At 37.9% G+C, this 17198-nt stretch overlaps 1 protein-coding gene across 2 annotated transcripts; it reads right to left on the reverse strand.

Annotated features, from left to right (window-relative positions):
* Positions 1-15511: 15511 nt before the first annotated feature.
* On the reverse strand, positions 15512-16405 carry LOC130867099 (developmental pluripotency-associated protein 4-like). 2 transcript variants are annotated; one of them, XM_057758845.1, is made up of 2 exons: positions 16203-16405; positions 15512-16046 (listed from the first exon to the last, which is right to left on the reverse strand). In XM_057758845.1, exons 1-2 carry the CDS (start codon positions 16403-16405, stop codon positions 15512-15514), a joined length of 738 nt encoding a protein of 245 aa, XP_057614828.1. The 2 variants fall into 2 exon arrangements, with proteins under 2 accessions (XP_057614828.1, XP_057614826.1); XM_057758843.1 differs by having other exon boundaries at positions 15512-16405.
* Positions 16406-17198: the final 793 nt, after the last annotated feature.

Below are 17198 nucleotides of genomic sequence, written 5' to 3' on the forward strand. Positions count from 1 at the left end.
TCCTTTTTAATTACCCACTGAGTTTAATTGGTGTTGCTTCATGCTTGTGCAATTATTTATAGGGTTAATGGCAATTCTGCAGGTATTCTGTAGTTGTAGTTAGCAAAACATAAAAGGTGCATGGCTGTATAAATACTGAAAGGTCTGAGTAGTTACTGTGGGTTCTGAGAAAAACGTAAAGTTTCCTTAGTGCCCCCACACATTTCTCAGTGTGGGCTAAGACCCATTTTTAGCTGGAGTGGAGGCCTCTAGCAACCACTCTGCCACAGGTGGGATTTTACTAAAATGTTGAGCATTGTAATAAACCATCCACCGGGTGGTCATGAAATCGTTTTGTCAGATGGGTGAGGCTATTGTGTTAAAGTCAGTGATGCTAAAAGTTGACAAAAGTCAACTAGAGATGCAGCTCAGTTTCTCAGAAAGTACCAGCTTTGTGGAGGTCACAGGAAAGTCTTAGACTAAGGTAATGTTTCGTTCCCTCTCCCTCCTAGTCAAGCGTGATGTATGTGTGTTCACACTCATGTGAGTTTTCCTGCTGGACCAGAAATCTTTTGCTTGTGCTTTCCGTCATGGAGGATTGCATTATCAGTCAGATTGACTCAGGCCCTAGTAGGGAATAGAAATCTCTTTTCTCCTTCCCAGAGTCTGGCTTTCTCATGACTGGTTTCACTGAACTTAAAAGCAAATCTGTTTTGTGTTGGTAAGGATAGGGTTCAATGCAGCTTTTAGAAATGTCCTATCAAGTCTAGGAGTTACACGGCATTCCCAGATGCTTCTTTAGGATCTCCAGAAGGTAGGGAGGGAGGAGAAACTCAGATGAGGGGGGAAGATAAGGGGCTGGGAACACAGGTATCATGAGGGCTCCTGCATCTCATTTTGATATGGTGCTGTAAGTGGTGGTGGTGGTAGGGGATACCATCTAGTTGACTGGCCCAGATGACTGACTTCACAACCGCTAACGAATCTCTATCCCAGGTGCTCTATCTTGGGATAAAGTGGGCTGATTTCTTGCTGCTAACTTCCCACTCATCACATCAGTAGGTTCAGCAGCTGTGCTTCATGATGAGACCACACACGCCAGGTTGTAATCACACTGAAATCTTTACGGAAATAGTCTCTAAAGGAGAATACCATTTAAACACAGATATTTACCAGGTTCAGTACCCTCACTGAAAAAAGTCATACAGACATCAAATTGTTTTTATGATTTTCTTCCTTTATTTGATTATTTTCTTAAATTAAAATATGGTAAAGTAAATCAGTTAAATTTATTGGGAGCTACTGAGTTGTTACTATGAAATATAAAAAAATATGTATTCAAATACAGAGGTGCAATTATTTTTTCTAGATATACCATGTATACACATGTTTACACTGAAATAATTATATACAATTATGTTATAAATATATATAGTAATATTTATCAATAATATTTCATAATTCACTAATTTTGGTTTTTGTAGTAGTCAAAGGTGGGCAGTCCACTTTTATTTCAGTTAGCTGCTACATGAGTTCAACATGTGAACTCACAACCTGATTCTTCTCCGTGAAAGAGACGTTATGATAAAAGAAATGATTGCCAGACAGATTGGAAAAGGCATCTAGTTCTTGCAAGATTTACTAGGATTCACAAGACTTATGTGATAATTCAGAGTTGTATTATAGAGGCCTTCTTTTGACTTTTGCAAAGATAATAGACTTTAATAAAGTCTATCCTTCAAAAAGTCTCTCTCTCTCTCTCTCTCTCTCTCTCTCTCTCTCTCTCTCTCTCTCTCTCTGTGTGTGTGTGTGTGTCCAGGAGAATCAATGTAAATCTTATGCCTTTAGTGTTTAATAGGTTCTATTTTGAGGCTGTGTTCTTTGGGAAAACTGAACCGTAATTTCTAGTTTATATGTTTAATTGAAACCATCTACCTGGTAATGGCTTATGCTTATAAAAAGAGTCTAAAATTGTCAGCTGAAAAGATGAACTTTTATTGAATCATCTTTATTTACAGCATATTCTGCTTCTGTATTTGACAGAGACAATGAAGACAAGCTGGTGAAGTTCATTTCAGTGCTAATTACTTATATCTAGTGTTGACTTTTATATAAACAAGTGTTCTCAAATAAAAACAATGATGACTAAAACTTTCATTTAGGGTATTTATGCTAACTAATAATGCTACGAATTTGATATATTTGTTATATTGTTATTGAAGAATATTGTGGTTGTGTAAACATCTTGTCAATTATTAAATAAGCTACTGAATAGCATGTGAAAAGACATCAAATAAGTTCTGAAATAATTGTATGTCCTTATTAAGATGCAGATGTCCAAATGAACTTTTAAAATGTCTTTTCCTTGTATGATACAAGTGAGATTTCAACTACTTGATATTAATTTCATGTGTTTTCTTTCTACTATAATGATACTTTGCAAGAAAAACTGTGACTGACCAGAAATTAAGCCAATTAAATTTATGCATTTTTTGATGAAGTTTTAGACTTTTCTTTTTAAATTTAAAAATCATATATAGCACTTAGACTATCATGGGTGTTAAAGTATAATTGTAAAAATATCTGTGAATATCTCAACCTTTATATTTGTGAAAAGATGAAAAATATGGTAACGAATAATAGACTACATGTTCTACTTTGGATCCATATTAATGCAGAAGAACTTTTATGTGTTTTATTAGAGAAAGTGATATTTCTATACTTTTGAGGGGCATTGATTCAAATTAAAATTTAAGTACCTTTGATGCTAAAGCAAAATAATATTATTCATAATTAGTATGCTAACTCATTTCTCAGCACTTACATAGAATTTTAAAAGAATCTTGTTAAAACTTCCAATAATTTACAGTAGCGTGACTATAAAAGTCAACTTTGTTTTTTATTTGAACTCTTCTCAGTGGATGTAGTCCCAGACTGTGATCATTCACAGAAGAGTTATCTTACCTCAATGAATTTAAATTTCTAAGGGGCTAGAAGAACACTTTGAAGCTGCTTCTTTTAAAATACAGTTCTTAAATTTTTCTGCTGCACTGAATAGCATGTAGACGTACGTAGCCTTGATGTTCTTACATTTGGGTCCATCAAACTCTACCATCACTGATTTTTTTAAATGGATTTATCAATAATAAAAAACAGCTCAAACATTTGTTCTGCGCAGTGTATTATACCTTGTTATATTAGTTTGCTATGGCCTCAGAGAAGTGCTCCGAGCTAGGTGGCCTGGAACAGCAGCCATATATCCTTTGATGATTCAGAAAACCCCAAGTTCTGCAGCAAGCTGTTGACAAAGTTGATCTTTTGTGATGGCTTCTAAAGAGAAGTTCTGTCCTGGCTTCTAGTGCCTGGTGACTGCCAGTCATGTCTAGTCTGCTGCCCCTCACCTACTTCTCCCTTCAGGCCCGTCTCTCAGCTTCCTGCTGATTTCTTCCGTGTTCAGATACATTCTTTTCTGAATTATCGAGAACTTACCCCTGGGCTGTAGATCTACTTGAATGCAGTGTGAGCTCTGTCCTTGTCTTAATTTGACTAACCAAACTCCAAAAGATATTGTATTTTCAGTACCACGGTAGATGGGTAGATGTGATTGTTTTGGGGAGTGGCACTGTTTAATACATGACAGGTGTGATAAATCCTTTATCACTTTAAATGTTATAGGGAAAAAAAATCAGTCTTTCTAGGTATTAAGATAGAATAAAAATTGAAGACTGTCTCAGTCACTGTTCTATTATAGTGAAGAGGCAACATGACTAAGCCAATTCTTATATAAATGTGTGTGTTGGGGGGAGGGGAGGCTTGCTTGGTGTGGGAGGTCCTTCTGTCTATGTATTGCTTTTATCAGTTAATGAATAAAGAAACTGCTTTGAGCCTACGGCAAGGGCAGAACAGAACTAGGCAGGAAAAGCTAGGCTGTATGCTGGGAGAAAGAGGGCGGGGTCAGAGAGAAGCCATGGAGTCTCGGGAGACAGACGCTGGGAACTTTACCAGGTATGCCACAGCCACGTGGTGATATACGGATTAATATAAATGGGTTAAATTAATATAACAGTTAGCCAATAAGAAGCTAGAGCTAATGGACCAAGCAGTGATTTAATTAATACAGTTTCTGTGTGGTTCTTTAGGTTTTGGGCGGCTGGGAGAAACAAGCAGCCTCCTTCTACACTAGCCCACAGTTTCAGAAGTTTAGCCCTTATCAACACACCTGGGATCATCACAGCAGAGAGCATGGCAGCAGGCAGGAATGGTGCTGGAGGAGTCATTGAGAGCTATATTCTGATCCACAGTCATAAAAGAGGGAGAAACTGGGCCTTGGCATGGATTTTTGAAACCTAAAAGCCACCCTCAGTGGCACCCTTCCTCCAACAAGGCTACATTTCCTAATCCTTCTACTCCTACCAGAGATCAGCTCTCTGGTGACAAACATGTGAATATATGAGCCTATGGGGCCATTCTCATTCAAACCATAGCAAGGACACCTATTCCTGATCAAGCCTTACTTATTAAAGTATGAGTTTACATTTCCCTGGAAAACCTTGTGAATTAATGCTGATATTATCTCCACCATGTATAGACGAGTTAGTGTAAGCTCATAAGAGATGAAGGTGTTTTGTAAGTTATTAAATCTTAGAAGTACAAATAGCCCAGGCCAGCTCTCTCAACTGCAAACATATTACCAAAAAGAAGGGGAGCAAAGCAGATGCTCAGTAATTCTTGTGCTAAGAAACTTCAGTTTAATAGCACATCCCTCTGGTGTTTTTAAAGAGATTATTCTTTGTTTTTCTTCATTAAAGAACAGAAGATAGGAAATAGAAATTTCCCCAGGCTTCTATTACTTACTTGAAATGTTCAAATTGTGGGGCTGCTTCAGAACACCCCCTCTTTAATGCCTTCCAGATCCTAAGGGTCATGGAATTGGATAATTTTCTAGGATTCAGGAACAGTATTTCTAGGATAACCTCTCGGTTTCTAAAAGTAACCTCTTATGGACTTGTGAAATAAATCAACTTCATTTATCTTCAATTTATGTTATCTAATTATATTTACTAAAATATATTTGGACCTTAAATATTCTGTAGGAAATACTTTGAAGCAATGGCATAATAAATAAAAAGAAAATTAATATCTTGTGGCTTGTGAGAAATATATAATTAATAAAACTAAATTGATTTGGAAAAAGATATGTATTAATAAATTTTGAGTATTGTGTTACTGTACCTACCATGTGTACAAGCAGAGGCTTGTCTATTGTCTATTATCATCTACCTATCATCTAATATATCTATCCATCTCTCTTCTCTGTGTTACCTACCTGTCTTTCACTCAGTTTTCTCACATGTTTGCTTATGTGTAGGTGTGTGTGTTTGTGAGGGAACTGGGTGGTAAAGACATTTCAGCATTGTTGAGCATGCAATTGTAGAATGAATGATAAAATCCTAGAGACAGACATTGGGGTTCAACCTGAAGGTCAGAATAGTACGGCAACCAACCTTTTACCTCTAACAAATCTTTAGACCAAAAGTGTGAGCTCCTGTCTCCAGGAATCCTCGAACTCCATACTCTAGTGAGTTTCTGTCTCTTCACCTTTTTATTCCTCTCTCTGCCCAGTTACATAGCTCTTGCTCCTGTCGCCACCTCCCTAGTGCTGGGATTAAAGGTGTGTGACTCTCAAACGCTAGGATTAAAGGTGTGAACCACCACCACTTGGGTCTGTTTCTAAACTGTTGCTGTGTAGCCCAGGGTAGCCTTGAACTCATAGTAATCTGTCTGCCTCTGTTTCCTGGGATTAAAGGTTTGGGCCACCATTCCCTGGTCTCTAGTGGCTTAGCTTTGCATTCTGATTTTCAGGCAAGCTTTATTTATTAAAACACAAATAAAATATCATTACATGCAATGAAGTCAATCTATAGTTTAATTCTCATGGACTTAAAATTGAAAATAAATTCTCATAGATATTTTCAGATGAACCATATAAAAGCAAAATATGGAAGCTGAAATAAAGTTTGATAATGAGCTACTTATTAAGAAACAGTGGCAAATAGAAACATTCAGAAGTATTTTTTCTGTCAAACATTTGTACCTCATGATTTAGAGAGAGAAAAATAAACCCTCTGTCTCTTAAATTATTCTAAAAGATTTTTTCCTACTTTGTATTTTGTACCCAATTGGCAGAATTACCATATAACATATTATCTTATATTTGCATTTTTGGCTTACAAAACTCTTTCATATATTTTGTCAGGAATGGAATATTAATAGAAGCAGTATAATTAATATGAAAAAATCCATTAAATTCAGCTTGAAAGTTTCAGAAGAAACATGCCAATTGTTATAAAAGATTAAGTAAAAATACCAACTTTATCAAGAAAATTAAATAGAAGAGTTTATTAACTGTTACTACCCTGTCTTTAAGTTCAATGCTTTAGGAAACAATTGTATACATAATAAAGTGTGTTCATCAAGAAGACATACAGTTACACCTAAATTCTCCTTTGTCATCTAATGATTTTCAAGTCAACACTACTAAAGGTTTTGTAACACTAATAACTCCAGAATAAACCATGTGCCATTTTCTGATGCTTCACTCTTCTCAGATATAACACCCATCAGTACGGACTTTGGTTCAGTCCCACGTGTATGGGAGATCCAATGAAAGCCAGTCCATAGTAGAGGGCATTAATCGGTACTTAATGTAAGCTTTCCAACTACAGTCTATATATGAGATAAAGTAATATTTTTAATTTGATAAGTCAGAATGAATCATTAATTTATGAGATTAAAATGTTTAGTAATAATATGTGTTCACAGAATAAAGTTTCTGATATTTTTAGGATATGAAATTAATACTTGCAAATTTGAAGTTTCATGTAAAATTTTTTTTAGGTATGTTGCATTTCTGCCTTTTTCTATCTCATGACAAGAAAGAAATAAAAAGGGTATGGAGAGATTCCTTAGACTGAGTTAACTTGAAGATAGTTGCCAAAGGATTTAAGCATATCTGAAGGAAGTTTCTTCGGGAATCAGTGTTTTCAGAGGGAAGGACAGGTGCTGAAGCGGACAGAGCCTGAGGAGCAGGCAGCCACGGACCTTCCCTGGCTGCGTCCACAAGGCATAAGAGAAAATAGCCTATTAGATTTGCTTCAAGCTGAGCAACACCGTGAGCTTTTGTTTTTGCTTTTTCCTCCAACACGTACAAGTTCACGATCAGTCAAGCACTGAATTCTGGCTGTGATGAGAGGAGAAGCTGGAGTGCAGTGTTCTGCTGCAACCCAGACAATGTAGAGACCAAGCTGCTGTGGTACTCCATTGCCATGTGCCGTCTCCCTTTTCAGAGGGTGCACAAAAAAGATTCCCAGTGTTACCAACCAACAGGGAAATACAAATCAAACCACCAAGAAGTGCTATCTCATCCTAGTCACAATGGTTGTTATCAAAATGATGTGTTATAAAGTGAAGTTGTTGATGAAAGGGATGGCTTGCACTATTTTGTTGGGAATGTAAATTAGTGCAACCCTTATGGGAAACAATAGTGAGGATTACTCACCCTCAAAAGTTAAAAATACAGTTGTCCTGAGATCCTACAATTCCATTACACTATACATACATACATATATATGTACTGTAAATGTATATAGTGTACGAACATGCACATGTATGTACGTGTATGTGCATGTGTGTGAAATAAAATCACAACATGAATGGGAAAAAAGTATCCATTAACTAGCTAACAAATAAAAAGAATATGATACACATATACAAAAGAATACTACTCTTCTTGAAGTAATGAAATAATATTTCTGCCATCAACATAAATGATGCTGGTGGTCATTACGTTAGGCAAAATTAGTCAGGCACAGAAAGGCCACATAACCTTATTCATCAACAGAGTCCAGGAAGGTGGATCATCTAGAAGCTGAAAGGAAAGTGTTCTTACTACTGATGTCTGGGCAGACCAGTTGGGTACTGAGTTGGGAAACACTGGTATGACATTGTACAGCTCGGTGACCACAGGCAAGTACGGTGCAACACAAACCCAGTAGAAAAGATTTAGACATTTGCAATGTACAAGAATGATAGATGTTTGAAGAAATAATTTGTTTAACCAAACAAATAAATCTTGATATATCAAAATATCAAAATACTGCAAGATACCTCATCAAGGTGTAAAATCTTTTTGAAACTATTCAAAATAAATGAATAATGACATAAAAGCAGGATTTTTGTCTTCTAGGGAGCTTTAATTTTTTAAATAAAAAAGCCTGTGTTGTTTCATGAAACAATTCAAATAATAAATAATTTGACAAGACAAGGTAAACATTTAGTAGCATGTGTGTTGAAACTCGGAGACGGTAGCTCTTCCCTTTAATCTTTGGATTTGTGAGGCAGAGGCTGGTGAATCTCTGAGTTCAAGGCCAGCCTGGTCTACAGAGCAAGTTCCATGACAGCCAAGCACCCTGTCTTGAATAACTAAAGAATAAAAGTGTGTAGATATATAAAAAAATTAATGAAAATTATTTTCTTGAATAAACGTGGTATTTTGAATGATGTTAATTTGAGGAAAACAGACTTTAAAATTGTATCCATTTTATGTAGCAGAGAAAAATTCATCTTATAAGCTTAAGGATTTAATTATTTCAACCAATTTAGATAGTTTGTAGCATCAAAATGAGATCATTTAACTCCTAGAAAATAATTTTAATTCTAGTTTTGTTAAATAATCTTTCAAAATTTATGGTTCAGCAGGTCTTTTAGAAGGCCACTACATCTATCATGGACTTTTCCCCTCTTTCCCAAAGGATATTTTGGGATTATAGGATAATCCCAAACAAGGATTTGGTTCAGTAATCAGAATCCATCAACCATAAGATTTTAGAATTAGAATTTAGGGGATTCAAGAGACGGCTCAGTGGTTAAGTGTTCTGGCTACTATTCCAAAGGACTCAGGTTCAATTCCTAGTACCCAAATGGCTGCTCACAACTGCCTGTTATTCCAGTTCTAGGGGATCTGACCTCACACAGACATACATGCAGGCCAAATACCAATTTATGTAAACTAAAAAATAAAATAAAAATGAGAATTAGAGTTGAGGAACACAAAAGAAGCCGAGTGGTGGTGGCACACGTCTTTAATCCCAAAATGCTATCTTGTGGGTGAATTATAAGGCCTGAGTTCACAGACTTCAGCACAGGACTATTTCCCTATAAAGAATGCAGTTAGTTGCTTTGCTTTGACTTTCAGAACAACTGAGTGGTCACATGAGATCTTAGTCTCAAAGCAACAACACAATTATGTTCCCCAAAGGTATGAGCTCATTTTTTGTTTGTTTTTTTGTTAACACACCATTGACATCTTTAATGAATTGGCTTCCTTTGCTATTTTGATTGCAATTAAATGGAGAAATTGCACAATAGTAGTTAGCAAGGGTTTTGAAGTGGGTTGAGCTGCAGACCTTTGTTTTCCGTAAGCCTCTGTTTTAGTGCTTACATTGTAGGTTCACAGTTTTTATTTGTTGGCCTATCCTAGGAAACATTCGAACGTGTTGGGCGACAACATATCTTAGAACCAAAATAAATGAGGGGAAACGTGACTGAAAACTTTGACTTCCAGTGCCACTGCTGCGAGCACTGAGTCATAGTTTAAAATATTCAGGGAAAATTTCTGACATTGCCAAAGAAATAAAAACAGTGTTAACATAAAATTGTTTCTGGGTTCTGCAGAGTGACACTTCATCATAAAATGTGGTTCTAAGTCAGGAAGCAAGCTTGATTCCCATTCTTCTCTAACTAGCACGATTTGTGGGCAAAGCAGAAGCGTATACATGGTTTCATCTTATCTCACTGTATCAAAGAGGAGGTAAGAGTCAATTTTCAGTTTAATTCAGTATAACTAAGAATCTAATCAAAAGCCAATTTTCAATTTTCATTGATAGTAAGAAAAAAAAAATAAGACATGGGTTTACAGGCTCCAAATCGGCTATCTTCTGTGAACGTAATAGTGTAATCTGAATCTTAAGACAGCTCAGTCTTAACAATTTGCTTTCCTACCAATACATCGTCTACATTTGAACCGTGGTGGGGTGAGCTGGGGATATAGCTCGATGAAGAGCTTGTCCTGCAAGATGGAGAGCCTAAGTGTGGATCCTGGGTTGGCTTTAGTGAGAAATGTCTCCTACAGGGTCATGTGTTTGAATATTTGGTTCCTGGTGGGTGGGAGGTTATGGACCCTTTAAGAGCAATCATATCACTGGAGAAGGGTTTTAGGAGGTTTTAGCTTCTAGTTCATTCTTTCTGCTTCAGGGTTGTGGCTCCTTTTAGCTTCATGCTTTTGCCACCTGCTACCATGCATACTCCACCATTAGGGACCCCCCCCCCTGAAGCTGTAAGCCCAAATAAACTCTCTCAAATCACTTTTGGTCATAGGATTTTATCACAACAAAAAGCAACTAAGGTGCATCCCAGAAAAGTTAAATTTGTTAAGGAGTCTCTCATTCAAGCTCTCCAATGGTGAGATGAAAAACAGAGACAGGAGAATCTGGGAAAAGAATGTAGGGCATCCAGCATGGCGGTACTGAGTGGTGAATAAAATGAGATTGCGTCTCAAACAAGGTCGAAGGTGAGTACTAGCGCCAGACGTCGTCCTCCAACTTCACATGTGTGCCTGCACTCTCCCTCACCCACCCGTTCTCTGCCCAATGATAGAACATAAAAAGTCTTTTCAGAGGAAGAACAGATACACTGAATGCTGCAGCTCTGAAATCCCAATAGGAAAATATGGGCATTCCTGCAAAGGTTACCATCAAGGAAGTCTAGAAGGAAATCCAGTTCAACATAACACAGAAGCTTAAGTTAGTTCAAGCTTCTAAAGTGTTACAGCAGGCAGTACACCAGACATAGCTTTCCTGTTCTTTTTGGCACATTTAAGTACAGTACAATTTGGGAAAAAGTTTCCTGCTATAACACAATCCCTGTGCACAAGGAGGTATAATTACAATGAAATTCTTCTAGAAGCACACATCCCTTCTTCCTCGAAGATGGGTTCTTTAGATAGGCTATGGGAATGATCCTAAGGGCCTAAGGGAGGATCTGGCTATGTCTTGGTCATACAGACATTGCAGAGGTTATCTTGGCTATCAACCACCTCAGATCCTGTTTATGGGAGTCTGGAGGAAGCCGGTGGCCTACAGATAGAGCAAGGATCACCTAGGTTATTAGTCACTTTCATTCTCAGCCTTCTGGGCAGAAAAAAGTGACAGATCTCTTTTATTGAGAGACAACCCAGCATATTTAACATTCTTGGTGCTATCTGGGAGTGCACGTAAGTCTGTGCTCTCAACAGAGAAATGTATAAATCTGCAATCAAGTGTGTAAGATCTACAGTGTAATTGTGTTAAACTTAATTTATTCCCTTGAAGGAAATACTGTATTTATTTCCCTCTATGGTTTGTTTGTCCAGCCCTGTAATCTCATCCTACTCCTTTTCCTCCTTGATCACAATCAAAGTGACTATTAGGGTAAACACCTCCTTTGCATTAAAGAATCTGAGACCCTCAGCCTGGTGGGGAACTGAGTGCTCCAAGTTTATTATTTTTGTTATTTTTATTTTTTATTTGGTACAAATATAAAATACCCCAAATCTCCTTAGAGTCGGATATCTTGACAATAAAAGCATCTTAAATCCCCAGAGAATGGATTTACTCTGTTCTAATTCTGCATGTCCTAATAATCACACACTCAACGTTCTTCTTGAGATGTAGCACTCCTGTTATTTTAGGTCATTGCTTTTCACTGAGTTGTTTTTCCATCAATTTAATGGTAACACTAACTGCCTGGTAAATTGAAGCACATGCTCGTACCTAGTGATTGCAGCTGTGGCTCCTCTTTGTTCAATCCTCACAGCGTTCTCTCACCACCGTGTGGACCTGAAGACAGCCAGCTGTTCTGATGGGTGAAAGCCAGAAATTCAGTACTCTGTCCTATTTTATTCTTGTTGAAAATGGCCTCTTCTTTCCTGAGCTAATTTCTTTGACTATCATGCCTCTGTAAACGTAGTTCACAATGGTACACATATGTGAGCAATCGAATAGTATTTGGAAGAGGGCCATGGGGAAGAAATCAAGTCAGAGCACAGACCTCAGGAATAGAAGGGCAACCCTCATAGAACAGGTCAGAGATCTAGCTTGCTCCTTTCTCACCAAGTGTGCATTAAAAAAATAATAATAAGGGGGCTGGAGAAATGGCTCAGTGGTTAAGAGCATTGCCTGCTCTTCCAAAGGTCCTGAGTTCAATTCCCAGCAACCACATGGTGGCTCACAACCATCTGTAAAGAGGTCTGGCGCCCTCTTCTGGCCTTCAGGCATACACACAGACAGAATATTGTATAATAAATAAATAAATATAAAAAACAACAATAATAATAATAATAAGTGTTTGCATCTTACAATCCTGAGGAAGTTGCTCATTAGTGTAAAGTGAGAGGCAACCTCATCTGTCTTTGGCATCCAGAACCATGGGGAAGAAAGTCTCTTGGGACACAGTCCATGGGACGTTGTTAGAGCTACACCAAGTGCACAGACTTTACTTTCTTTTATCTTTTTTTAAATTAATGAATTTGTTTTATGTGCCAGTTGCAGTTTCCCCTCCCTCTTCTGCTCCCAGTGTCTCCACCCACACACAATTTCCCACGCCCCCCAATTCTCTCCTCCTCCATTTCAGTATAGGAAAGGACAGCTCCCCCATGAATATGAACAAAGCGTGGCATATCGAGTTACAGGAAGACTAAGCACCTCCCCATGTATTAAGGCTGAGCAAGGCACCCTCTATAAGGAGTAGGCTCTCAAAAGTCAGTAAAGAGTCAGACAGGCCCTGCCTCCCACTGCTTTGAGTCCCACAGGGGAGCAAGTTATGTCATGCATAAATTATGCAGGGGGCCAATGTCAGTTCCATGTAGGCTCCCTGGTTGTCATTTAAGCCTCTGTGAGCCCCTATAAGCCCAGGTTAGCTGATTCTGTGAATTTTCTTGTGGTGTCCTTGTACAGGATTATTTTAGCTATCATGTTTTTTTTTCTTTTCTATATGAAGTTGAGTATTGTTCTTTCAAGGTCTTTAAAGAGTGTGTTGAGATTTTAGTGGGGATTACATTGAATCTGTAGATTGCTTTTGGTAAGGTGGCCATTTTTACTATGTCAATCCTATTGATCCATCGGCATGAGAGATCTTTCCATCTTCTGATCTCTTCTTCAGTTTCTTTCTTTAAAGACTCAAAGTTCTTATCATATGGGTCTTTCACTTGCTTGGTTAGAGTTACCCCAAGACATTTTACATTGTTTGAGACTATTGTAAAGGGTGCTGATTCCCTGATTTCATTCTCAGCTCCTTTATCATTTGTTTATAGGAAGACTACTGATTTTTTTTGAGTTAATCTTGTATCCAGTCATTCTTTTTTGGAGTTAACCTTGTATCCAGATGTTTCTCAGATGTAGAAGTTGACTTGTAGAATCTTTGGGGTTGTTTATTTATACTATCATATCATCTGTTAATAATGCTACTTTGACTTCTTTCTATCCTTTTTGTATCCCCTTGATCTCCTTTTGTTGTCTTATTGCTCTAGCTAGAGCTTCAAGTGCTCTATGAATAGGTATGGAGAGAGTGGACAACCTTGTCTTGTTTCTGATTTTAATGCAATTGTTTTTAGTTCCTCTCCATTTAATTTGATGTTGTCAATTCCCTTGCTGTATATTACTTTTATTATGTTTAGGTATGTCCCTTGTATTCCTGACCTCTATAAGACTTTTATCAGGAAGGGGTGTTGGATTTTGTCAAAGGCTTTTTCAGCATCTAATGAGAAAGATGATCATGAGGTTTTCTTCTTTCAGTTTATTTAAATGGTGTTTTACATTGACAAAGTTCATATGTTGTACCATCCTCAATCTTTGGGATGAAGCCAACTTGATCATGTTAGATGATCTTTTTTGATGTGTTCTTGGATTCCTTTTTACCAGTGTTTTATTGAACATATTTTCATCAATGATCATAAGTAAAATTAGTCTGTAATTTTCTTTCTTTGTTGAGTCTTTTGTGTGGTTTGGGTATCAGGGTGACAATGCTCTCATCGAATTAGGCACTGTTCCTTCTATTTTTATTTTGAGAAATAGTTTGAAGAGTTAGCTCTTCTTTGAGAATTAGTTCTTCTCTAGTTATTCTTTGAAAGCTTGGTAGAATTCTTTGCTAAAACAATCTGACCTGTGTTTTCTTTGTTTGGGAAATTTTAATGACTTTTTATTTTTTTAGGGTTTATCAGTCTATTTACATTGTTTATTTCATCTTTATTTAACTTTGGTAAGTGGTATTTATCAAGAAATTTGTCCGTTTCTTTTAGATTTTTCAATTTTATGGAGTACAGGTTTTTAAAGTAAGACCTAGTAATTCCGTTGATTTCCTTGGAATCTGTTGTTATGCCACCCTTTTTCTTTCTGATTTTGTATATTTGTATATTATTTATCTGCCTTTTAGTTAGTTTGGATAAAGGTTTATCTATTTTGCTGATTTACTCAAGGAACTAACTCCCAGTTTCACTGATTCTTTGTGTTGTTTTCTTGTTTATAATTTACTGGGGGCTGGAGAGATGGCTCAGTGGTTAAGAGCATTGGCTGCTCTTCCAGAGATCCTGAGTTCAATTCCCAGCAACCACATGGTGGCTCACAACCATCTGTAATGAGATCTGGTGCTCTCCTCTGGTGTGGGAGCATACATGGAGGCAAAATGTTGTATACATAATAAATAAATAAACAAACAAACAAACAAATAAATCTTTAAAAAATTACTGATATCAGTCCTGAGTTTGGTTATTTTCTGGCATCTTCTTTTTGTTCTAGAGCTTTCAGGTGTGCTTTTAAGTCACTAGTATGAAATCTCTCCACATTCTTCATGAAGTGTTGTGAACTTTCTTCTTAGCGCTGCTTTCATCGTGTCCATTAAGTTACTGTATGTTGTACATTCATTTTCTTTTTCTTTTTTCTTTCTTTTTAAAACCAGGTTTGGTTTAATATTGCAACAATAGAAAACAAACCCAAGCACTACACACTAACAAACATACTACAACCCAGGAAAGGGGGCATGCAGAGGCTACAATCATAAGCTAAATCTTTACAGGGGACCACAGAACTGCCCATGACCCCGTTGTGGTGCTGGCGATACAAGCAAGCACTATATCTGGAGATGCCAATTCCTACCCCAGCAAAACCTTATTTTCACACAATAGTAAAAGGCATAGTCACTTAAGAGTATGCAGTCCTCACAACGAAGAGGTGGACCTGCTGCGTTTTGGTGGCTTCACTGGCTTTTTCCAAGCTGCTAGTACTACAGCAACAAATAACAAACAAGGCCTCATGGCTTCTGGCTGATCCGGGCACCCTCAAGGGCACAGGTGTGAATTCCCATCAGTCTCAGTCTTGGCTGCAGTTCCGTATCTCACTCCAAGGAGTAGGTAATGACAGCAGCTAGCCCACACCTGAGATTCCCTTTATCCTTGGAGGCTCTTATTGAGGATCCTGTTCTTGTGAACACACGTGGGGCACAGCATGTTATCCTCCAGGTGTGGGGGCGGAAATGTGCAGGCTGGCAGCAGGAAGAGGGCAATCACTTTCCCCTTCTTCTCAGGTACCCAGGCTTGTCCAGCGTGGAACTGAAGCCAAACCCAACCTCTTGAGTCTGCTGGAAGGCTTCTCCCATGGACCACACACCACAGATCCCCATATGTCTCGGGTGTTGTAATGGACTGCAGGGCCTCATTCTTGTTAGCATTGGCTGCAATCCTGGACCAAGACGCCAACACTGCCTCAGAGGCAGTTGTGGTCACAACGGTCGTGCTGACCTTTTCATAGAGGACAGGAGGTTCAGTAAGGGCGGGCATTTGCTCCTCGGGTACAGGGATCATTTCAAGAGGAACAATCACCTGAGGACAAGACTCTTGTCCCTCCTCCGTCTCTGTTTTCAATTTTTTCCGACGTATCTCCACCCTGGCCTCTCTCGGTGTGTCAGGAATGTTCTCTAATTCAGGCATTTGTTTGGGGTAAGAACTTGCAAGGAGTCGTTTGTAAGTCTCTAATTTCTGGCCTTTGCTGCTCAGCTTCTGCTTCTTACACCATTCCCGCAAAATGTCTCGGTGAATCAGGTTCACTGGGGGCAGATAATCCGGTAGAGAAGGAACTGGTATTTTCCTAGGAGTGGGTGTTGGAGTCTCAGCATCTCCTGCTTTCTTGTTTGATTTACAATCGTCCTCATTTGCTGTCTTGATTGCTCTTTTTTTCTTTGCAGGGGGCTTTGCAAAGGATGTGCTCGGTTGACTAGACATCAGGCAGTCCACTTCTCTTGGCTCTCTTGTGCTGCTCAGCTCCTTGTTTCCAGCATCCTCCATCTTCGAATTAGACGAAACCGCCGAAAGAAAATTCTTCCACCTTCCAAATGACCTCTGGCCTCAGGCCTGTACATTCATTTTCATTGAATTTTAGGAAGTCTTTAATTTCTTTCCTTATTTCTTCCTTAGCCCTGTGCTATCTCAATAGAGACTTTTTCAGTTTCTGTGAGATTTTAGACTTTATCTTGTTTCTGTTATTGTTAAAATGCAGCTTTAATCCATGTGGTTTTATAGGATACAGAGATTATTTAAATTTTTATTTTTTTGTATCTATTGTGATTTGCTTTGTGAGCTAGTATGTGGTCCGTTTTGGAGAGGGTTTCATGAGGTTCTGAGAAGAAGGTATATTCTTTTGTGTTTGGTGAGATGTTCTGTAGATATGTTATGTCCAATAGAGTTGTAACATCTCTTAGTTCCATTATTTCTATGTTTAGTTTCTGACTCAATGACTTGTTCGTTGGTGAGAGTGGGGTATTAAATTCTCCTGCTCTTATTGTGTAGGGTTTGGTACATGATTTATGCTTTAGTAATGTTTATTTTTGGAAAAGTCGGTGCCATTGCATTGGGGGCCTAGATGTTCAGAACTGTTACTTCATCTTGATGAATTTTTCTTGTGGTGGATATGAAAGTTCCTTCTCTATTTATTTGAATTAATTTTAGTTTTAAGTCTATTTTGTTAGATGTTCCTTCTTGTTTCTTAGGTCAGTCTGATTGGAAAATCTTTTTCTAACTCTTTACTATGAGGTAATGTCTATATTTGATATTGAGGTGGCTTGTTTCTTGTATGCAGCAG

This window comes from Chionomys nivalis, chromosome 26 (assembly GCF_950005125.1).
Source record: "Chionomys nivalis chromosome 26, mChiNiv1.1, whole genome shotgun sequence".
Classification (NCBI taxonomy): domain Eukaryota; kingdom Metazoa; phylum Chordata; class Mammalia; order Rodentia; family Cricetidae; genus Chionomys; species Chionomys nivalis.